The sequence below is a fragment of the Rhincodon typus genome, chromosome 1 (genome assembly GCF_021869965.1).
Source record: "Rhincodon typus isolate 14 chromosome 1, sRhiTyp1.1, whole genome shotgun sequence".
NCBI classification, from domain to species: Eukaryota; Metazoa; Chordata; class Chondrichthyes; order Orectolobiformes; family Rhincodontidae; genus Rhincodon; species Rhincodon typus.
Window position 1 is genome coordinate 177591367 of NC_063332.1, and position 10087 is coordinate 177601453.

General features: G+C 39.8%; 1 protein-coding gene across 1 annotated transcript in view; it reads right to left on the reverse strand.

The window, feature by feature from the left end:
- LOC109922553 (polycomb group RING finger protein 3) overlaps positions 1–10087 on the reverse strand; it is a 143046-nt gene that overhangs the window by 17523 nt on the left and 115436 nt on the right. The window contains exon 4 of the mRNA XM_048613667.1: positions 3852–3989. Coding sequence (XP_048469624.1) covers positions 3852–3989 — 138 coding nt within the window. The remainder of the gene's footprint in view (positions 1–3851; positions 3990–10087) is intronic.

Below are 10087 nucleotides of genomic sequence, written 5' to 3' on the forward strand. Positions count from 1 at the left end.
GCTGTCCGTCAAGCTTAAGAACAGGTTACATGCTCCCTTCATTTGACATTAAATTGGAGATACTGTCTAAAAACATAACAATCTTATAAATTTCATTGTAACACGAGGGAAAACATAAGACTGAGAGCATACACAAATGGAAAAATACAGAAGATGCAAGACAAAGTAAAAGAAAGATGGCCAAAGAAACAGAAAGCCATCGGGTCCTGGAGGAAAGCACGTTCTTGCAAACAGAAATTTACAGGTTTCAAGAGCATCAACAGCAAGCATAGTATAGAATATACATGCACCAAATACGTTTGAGTTGTGGCATGAGTAAATAGAAAAGACTTTTCAAAGTTTTGAAACTCGAGGAAAGCATGGATGTTACTAGCTAAGCATTTCACAAGAAGTTATTTGCTATTTAGAAACAGACTCTCTAGATTGGAGCACGATACATTTTTAGGATATGCAAATTAACAAAAGTTAATTGCTGAAAAAAGACATTTTGTTTTTCATCTTGCACTCATCAGCACAATTTACAAGAAATACCAATATAGAGGGAAAGTAACACTTGTAAGGGAGGAAAGTGGTGATTGATTGCAGGTGGACTCTGATTGGTAGAGATAGTGTCATGGAAATGTACTAGTTAGATGATGATTGACAGTTAATACCAAGCTTTGTTTAAATTTTAAACCAGCAGGATGACTGATCAATCAAGGCATTGCCCTGACAAATTAACCAGAGAATGGCTTTCACCTATAAAGTTAAGGTAAGGTACAGCCACCATAGTCTTACTAGACCAGAGGGTCATTAAGCCTCAGGTGAAGGGAGATGTTCAGGAGAGCCCAACTGACAATCTGAAATTGCCAGTGTAATTCTTCAATCACACCATTATTCAGCAAATGCTTTCGAATCACATAATTATATCTAATGGGGGACACTTTTGACTTTTTCAGCACGAGCTAATTCAATCTAGTTGTTACAAACGAGTGAACGAGGAGCAGGGAGTAAGCCACTCAGACCTTCATGCCTACCTCACTATTCAATAAGATCATAGCTTTTATGATTTTAACCTCAACTCCACATTCCTGCTTACTCCAGATAATCTTCTACCCCATTGCTTTCAGGAATCTATCTTCCTGTGCCTTCAAAATAGTCAAAGATTCCATGTCCATTAATTTGGAAGAAGAGAATTAAAAAGACAACACTCAGAAAATTCTCCTTACCTTTGTTTTAGATTGCCGATCCCTTACTTTTAAATAAGGATCCCTAGTTCTAGATTCTTTCAGAAGTGGAAATGTCTGTTCTACATCCAACCTGTCAAATTCCCTCAGAATTTTCTATATTTCAGTCAGGAACACTTCTGCTTTGAAACTTCAAAGGACACAAGCCTCGCTTGTGCGACCTTTTCTCAAAGATAACCCAAGTATTACTCTTGTAAACCTTCTCTCAACTGCCTCCAATTTACATCCTAAATAGGGAAACCAATACATTACACAATTTACCCCATTTTGGTCTCACCAGTGTCCTGAATGACCAAAGCACAAGATCACAGTCTATAAAATGCAAGAGTAGAAGCAGACTATTCAGCTGAGTCTGCTCTGTCAAGCGTAACCTCTGTATTTTTGGCATTCAATTCTTCTTGCAATAACTCATCACATTCTATTTGCTTTCCAAATTAATTTCAGGTCTGCATTCTCTCACTACTTAGATTATATGTTTTATTTTTCATTCTTCCTCCAGAAAGTACAACTTTACAATTTCACACATTATACTCCATTTGCCAGATCTTTGCCCCTTTACTGAACCTATTTATCATCCTTATGGCTTCCTTGTCTCCTCTTCACAACTTACTTTCCCACCTAGATTTGTATCAGCAGCAAATGTGGCAACCATATCTCAGTGCCTTCACCCAAATCATTTATATAAATTACAAAGAGATGAGGCCCCAGCAATGGTCCCTGTGACACAGCTCTCCTTGCATCTTGTCAATCAGAAAATGAGGCAAGAGGTAGAAGGCTAAGGGGAGAGTTGAGGAGAAATGTTTTCTCTCAGATGGTGCTAGGAGTCTGGAATTCACTGCCTGAAAAGTTGCTAAGTCAGAAACTCTTATAACATTTGAGAACTAATTAGATATTCACTTGTATTGCCATAGCCCCCAGCATAATGGGCCGAATGTTAGAATACGGAAATAATGCAATGAGATCTTTGTTGACCTACTTGGGCACAATGCATTCAATGGTCACCTTCTGCACTGTAGACGTCAGAGTCTAAAAGGGAATTTTCAAAGCAAGGTGAATGGTAGCCATACAGCTGTTATTGGAGACTTTCTGGTACTTCTACATAGGAGTGGAAGACACAAAGATTTTTGCTGCTTTCTCTTTGCAGGCTAGAAGGTTTCTGCTACACTGACTCCACACAAGCCATGGTTACCTGGTCAGGAGCCAATCAAAATGTTGTTGTCCAGCAGTTGTCTCCTTGGTTCAGAACCTGTTAGCTCTATTCTATCTGCTTTTGCTCTCACTGTTCCAGGAAAAAGTTAACACTGTGTAAACTCATGATGTGCTCCAATAAACACGGTTTTAAAAACTGCAGCCATCTCTTTGCACAGTCTCCTTGGTTTAAGGCAGTACTTTTTTAGTCCAGTCTCATTATAAATTCTGCAAATTCATAAGTGGGTCTAAGGCCATCGCCTAAGGTTCTGAAAAACACCCAGTCTACTTCAGAGTAATACAAAATAAGACAAAGACCTGTAGATGACAGAGATCTAAAACAAAAACAAAGTGCTGGAGAAAATCAGCATGTCTCGTGGCCTCTGTGGAGAAAAAAAGTTAACATTTTGAGTTTAGTGACCTTCCATTAGAAGGCCTACTTCAGATTATTCTGGAAGTGCAAGACATTTTAAAAACTTAAGCAACAAGTGAACTGGCCATTTCCTGCTGATACTAGGCAGTACTGGCACAGGTAGTGATGGTCATTAACAGGATGCTACCATCAAGCCAAAAATATGTTCTATCACACAAATGAAGGCAATTAGTTTCATTGCCAATGGAATGCTAGGCTAGAGATCTAAAAGACTGGTGGATTCTATCAAATTGCATATCTGTAACAGGCAACGAACTCACTATGCCTAGCGTGCCTGTAAAACTTAAAACACTGCTCAATATTTGAAGTGATTCCATGATGAAACAACATTTGCTAAATAATTTTGTGTGTGCAAAAAATTATACAAAAATCTATTTAGGATTGCGATTCAGGCTCAGTGTGTGAATGAATATTACACGTGAATGAATATATTTAGCTTCTAGTACAAGCAGACAGAAAAAACATGTATACACATTGCACCGGTTCCAACTCCGCAAAACAGGTGATGACAATTCTGATTCATTTCTCAGGCTAACACCTTGACCAGAGTTAACCTGCATGGATTAAATTTAAACAAAGCTTGGCAGTTAATTGTCAGGCATCATTTAACTAATCTATTCTCTATGGCAATGCCTCTAACTAGAATCTATCTAGCAATCACTCAGCACTCTCCTCTCAGTGTATACATGTTTTTTTCCAGTAATACTGTACTTAAGTTCTTATATGACCCATTTGAAATCAAAGAAAACAAATTCTGTTAACCTCATACAGCTTCATACAAAGACAATGACACAGTGTGACGAAATATAAAAACTTTGAATACTGTAGCAAATAAGGATTCAACCTGCATGCAAATCAAAGTGAGGAAATAAACACACGCAATACAGTATGGTAAGTCCAATTTATTAATCCTTGCAATTACTCACATACATAACATCCCAAATCATCAGTAAAGTATGCATGTACTTTCAAAAAAAATTACTCATTCTATTTTTAAATCTTACCTCATTAAATGATGCTAGGTTGAGTTTTTTGGCGATAAATTTCTTCAGGTGTAGAACAGTAGCCTGCGCTGAACAGCGAATCCACTTTCTCTTCAACCCACGTAACTTACTGCTATTGCATTCCAAACAGATGCTTACCTTAAGGATAAAGCAGACACATAATACAGTATATGTTACATTAATAAACATTCGCTGCAATGTCAAAGGATATTCAATAGCACTGTTATTAAGGCAACAACAATGTAGAGATTAGAACCAACTCCCAAAACTGAACATAATTTATCTGTAGGAAATGTCAAAGGTATCACTTTAGAAAGGAGGAGACACACCAAGTAATCACAGGCCAGTCATCCAGATTAAGTGAAATCAACAGGATACTATGTTATTTTGCCAAATCAGTTTAGGTCAAATTCCCAAACATAAAGAAGATGTCTAATGCTGAGAGAATATTTTACTTGCACCCTACCAGCCCAAGCCTAAATGATGTCCACAACTTGCTATTACGGTAATAGACTGCTCCACTAACTGAGGAATTGGAAATATAACTGATATTTGTCAAAACATCAACAAACATCCGCTTCTCTGACTTCATGCTGGAGGACAACACATTTGGAGCAATCGAAGATGGCTGTGCCAAGGACATGCACTGGGGAACACGTAGATTGACGACCAAATAAACACAACCAAATTTTGTTTTTGTGAGGTATAATTCCAACCAGTGGAGCATTTTCCTTCAACTTCTAATAACTTGAATTTCACTTGGACTCCCTGACACCACATTCAGTCAAATGCTACTTTGATGACAAGGGCACTCACCGTTACCTCGTTTCCAGAATTCAGCTCTTTTGTCGGTCTAGACTAAGGTTGTAAAAAGGGAGTACTGCAATGAGCCAAGCGGTTCTGGCAAGGGTTCTATGAGCAGGTTTTTGGTAAGTGCTTGATAGCGCCATTGGCAATATTCTTGACTTGCGCACTCACACTAACAGCAGTGCTGAAATAGAATGATTACAGCCCAGGAGGAAGCCATTCAGTCCTTTCTGTCTTCACTGGTTCTGCAAGCACAGAACCTAGTCCCACAACGCCTGACCTTTCCCTGTCATCCTGGATGTTTTTACCCTTCACTAAAGTTATCTAATTTCTTTTTTAAGGTCACGATTAAATCAACCTCCATCACTTTCAGACAATGTATTTTGAATCCCAACTACTTGCTATGCAAAGCCATTTCATGTCACTTCTTTTTGGTCATTCGCCTTAAAACTCTGCCTCTTGTTCTGAAAACAATCCTATCCAGACACTCATGATTCTTTGTCAAATCTCCTCTCACTCTTCACTTCTCTAAGCAGAGCACTCCCAAGCTTCTCCAAGCAATCCACAAAATGCAAGTCTCATCGCTAGAACTACTGTCACAAATCTCTTTTGCAGCCTCTCTAAAGTTTTCACTTATTTCCTGAAACATGGTGCCCTGAATTCAACAATACTCCAGTTGAGGCAAAACCAGTGTTTTATTAAAGGTCCAACATAATTTTCTTGCTTTGGTACACTGCACTTCTAAATCCCCATTAACCTTAGTAAAAGGTTTCTCAACCTAACCTTTGTCAGTTCATGATTAGTGCATATACAGGTACTTCTGCTATAATATGTAAATCATTAACATTAATTGGCTGTAACGTGATTGATGAATAGTGGATGCTGTTCTATCTGCTTACATTGGAGTCTTCAGAAGGCAAGCAAGATACAATCCCATTTGTCTGTGATGTTACAGATCGTGGAGCCTGCTTAAGAAAAATGGCCAGTTACATCTAATTTACTTCTTTTTTCCCCTTTTGATTTATTATCTGTGTCTGTCTTCGTGAGAGTGGAGGGATAGAATTAAAGAAGATTTGGTTTAAATCATAGATATCAATTGGATTACCTTGTGCCTTAATTTTGGCTCTACTAAAGCTATGGTATTCACAATAAATAGTTAAATCTTTAGTTTAAGTTATTAATCTGGTATCGGATAATCATAAAGTCTAGTTAGGAGCCAAGGTGTTAATTTTGAGAGTTTTTGAAGGTTTTAATTTTTCTGTGCTGAGAGTACAGAGATAGGGAGGCTGATTTGATTTGATTTGATTTGATTGTCGTAACAAAATATTCATGGTCAAGGTTAGCATTCAGTTATCTTACGCCAGTTGAAGCATGATAATGTGCAGAGTAAAGCTTCCCATATTCTTTCCAGCAACAAGAATAAGCTCATCTTGGACCACTAACATCTCTCCCCTTCTAAATATCAAACATTCCTAGCCTCGTTATCACAAAACTAGTAAAATTGCACTGGTGCAGTCCCACGCTCACTTAATTTATCTGAACAACAAATACTTCCATGGAATTTACCCAAACTCCACATCAGAACCTATGCCTGATGCTTTCCAGTTATGAAGGGAAATACTTTTCAATTAAGTTGCACCAATTTTTTGTGAAATTAGAATATGCCAAAAGGCATTGTTGTTTGGATGGGGTTGTCTTTCGACTAAAAATTGAAAGCAAGGAAGGAGTGATATGACCTGTTGGAATAGGAAACCAATCCTCTTTTTTATTGATTGATTGATTTATTGTCATGTGTACCGAAGTACAGAGAAAAGCTTTGTTTACTAGCAGTACAGGCAGATCACTGTAAGCAAGGATTTACAGACCAAAAAGACTTAGACACATACAGGTTACATCGCACAGGGCGTGCGCTAGGTGAGATCAATGCTAGCAAGATCAGCATCATTTGAGGTTAGAGAGTCCATTCATCAATCTAACAATGGCTGTAAAGAAACTGTTCCTAAACCTGCTCATGCCTGTTCAGGCTTCTGTATCTTTTGCCTGACAGAAAAGGTTGTAGGAGGTCATTACCGGGCTGCAATGGGTCTTTGATGATGTTGACAGCCTTTCCGAATCAATGAGCCGTGGAAATGGAGTCCATGGATGGAAGGTTGGCTTCCGTAACATTCTGGGCTGTGCACACCACCTTCTGTAGTTTCTTACAGACCTGAGCATGACAGTTGCCACATGAGGCCATTATGCACCCCGACAGTATGCTTTCGGTGGTGCATCTGTAGAAGTTGGTGAGGGACCTTATGGACATAGCAAATTTCCTGCGCAGCCTGAGGAATAATAGGCATTGTGCCTTCTTGACTGTTGCATCTACGTGGGAAGTCCAGGACAACTCCGGTTATCATCACTCCGAGGGACTTGATGCTCTCCACCCTCTCAACCTCAGTTCCATTGATGTAGATGGGGGTGTATTCTCCTCCTTTCTTTCCGAGCTCAATGATCAGTTCTTTAGTTTTGCTGACATCAAGAGAGAGGTTGTTCTCATTGCACCACGACACCAAGCCCTCTACCTCCCTTCTGTATTTTGACCCGTTGTTGTTAGATATCTGTCCCACTTTGGTGGTGTCGTCAGCAAACTTGTAGATGTCGTTTGGAATTTGGCAACACCGTTGTGGGTGTACAGGGAGTACAGATGGGGGCTGAGCGCACATCCTGGGGGACTCCAGTCTGGAGTGTTATTGTGGAGGTGGCACAGTTACCTACCCTCACTGATTGCGATCTGTGGGGCAGAAAGCTGAGGATCTAGTTGCAGAGGGCAGAGCTGAAATCAAGGTCACGGAGTTTTGAGATCAGTCTGGAGGGGGTAATGGTGTTGAAGGCAAAGCTGCAGTCAATGAGCAGGAGTCTGATGTAGGTGTCTTTGTTGTCCAGATGTTCCAGGGATGAGTGCAGGGCTAGGGATATGGCATCCACTATGGATCTGTTATGTCGGTTGGCAAATTGTAGGAGATCGAGGCAGGTTGGGAGACTGCAGGTGATGTGAGCCATGACCAGCCTCTCGCAGCATTTCATGATAATTGAGGTTAGAGCCACTGGGCGGTAGTCATTAAGGCACAATAACTTGTGTTTTCTGAGGTACAGGAATGATGGTGGTCTTTTTGAAGCAGGTGGGGACTTTGGCTCGTAGGAAGGAGAGGATTAAGATGTTGGTGAATAACTCCACCAGTTGGTCTACACGGGATCTGGGTGCTCGGCTGGGGACATATCCAGGCCTGTCGCTTTCATTGGGCTGACTCCCACGGACACTGATCGGATGTCTGCAGCAGTGAAGGAGGGAAATTGTGTGCTAGGGGCTGTCGGGGCAGGCATCATCACACCACTGGCATTTTGCTCAAACCCAGCATAGAAAGCTTTGAGTGCGTCAGGGAGGGATATTTTTAGATCAGTTGATTTCAAATTTGAATAAACTCAATATATATTTGTAAGTAATGTAAGATAGTCGAGTGAAAATAGTGACGGTTTCATAAAAAACTTAAGGTAAAATCCAAATTTTTTTCTAAAGCATATAATTACATATTGTGAATGAAGAGCTCATGGATAAATGTGTATATTTGTACATGTTACTTATTTTCTAAATACACATTCCATTTAGTTGTCAATTTAGAGGCAATTAGGACTTTTTTTCAAAATTTAATCATCAGGTTGATACAATTTGCAAAAGTAACAAATCTTGTACTTGAAGTCTTGAGATGATAAAACATTTTAACTTTTCCATAAGCCAGATTTTCAGTAAACATCTCGAATAATACCATTGTTGAGAAACAGTAATGTCCACTTATTCCTGAATATATGCCAGTGCAGAATACTGAAATTGATACACCCACAACGTAGTTATGGCGAAAAACACCTACAGTTTTGAAAACTTACATAATTGAAATGCATTGTTCCAGTTTGAAAAATTGTCTCCAGAGAATTAAATAAAATGTAGGAGGAATATTCAGTAGCAGAATCGCAGGAATAGAAGCTTGAGCACAGTTACACCCCGAGACCGTGATCAAACAGCAGAATGGGCACTAAGACAGGGATCTTCCTTTAATGGTAATGGAAAATGGCGAGTAGTTTTATCAGGCAGCTCCAAAGTTAGCAACATGTCAATCATGGCAGGAAAAAGCAGCTGAGTGCAATATATATGGAGATGAGGGGGAGTTATGATAAGACCCTAACTGCACTACCAATGATATGTGCACCATAACTAGTAATCAGAGAGCCAGGCCATTCTGGGTCTGTTGTGGCACTGTTAATGAAGGGAATATCACTTTCCAGACAAATTTAACAATACCCTAATTACAGTCACCTCCTATTCATTGGCAAAGTGATGAATGCAGTAACTAATAGCGGTGGAGGAAACCAATTTACCAATAAACTGCTTGACAATGCTCCACTCCAACCTTAACATGACATCCTCAACTGTCACAACAGGCAACAAGCACAGCCTTTGAGACTCAAGTTCTTGGCTGCAAACAACAGTATCAATTCTTCCATATAAACAGAAAATATTGAAATGTCAAGTATGCCATGCAGCATCCGCATTGTAAGAAACAGATGGAATAACTTCAATTTGGTGATTTTCCATACTACAGTTTCCAGTAAGTTGTCTAATAGCTTCAATTGAAGATTCTCCTCCACTGTAGTTTTCAGGATCCTCAAATTCAGACTATGTCCTCTACAATTACCCTTACCATATCCCCCACCTTCCAGAACCACATTAGGGGCTCCTTTGGCCCTCACCTTCCACCCTAGATCCTTCACATTTGTTATCCTCCTTGTTATTTCTCCTACATAATGTCATTGACCCAACATCAACTTATTGAAGCAAACAATTTGAGGGATGAATTATGGATCCAATCTCAATTAAAACTTTCTGAATTTTCTGAACAATTTTCTGAAGAAGGGTCTAGGCCCAAAGCATCAGCTTTCCTGCTCCTCTGATGCTGCTTGGCCTGCTGTGTTCATCCAGGTCTACACCTTGTTATCTCAATTAAAACGCTGATGGTTTAAGAGGAACCAGTTCATTTTATTCATTCATGGGATGTGGGTGTCACCAACTGGGCCAGCATTTATTGCCCATCACCAAGTACCATGCAGAAGGTGATGGTTAGTTGCCTTTAGGAACTGCTGCATTCCATGTAGAGAGTATTTTCAGAAGGTGTTCCAAGATTTTGCCTTGACGACACTGAAGGAATGGTGATATAGTTCAAGCCAGGATGGTATGCTGCTTTTTTTCAGTAACAAAAACAAAGTTGCTGGAAAAGCTCAGCGGGTCTGGCAGCATCCGTGAAGGAGAAAACAGAGAGTTAGCGTTTCAGGTCTGGTGAGCCTTCCTCAGAACTGGCCTTCCTCCAGTTCTGAGAAAGAGTCACCGGACCCGAAACATTAAC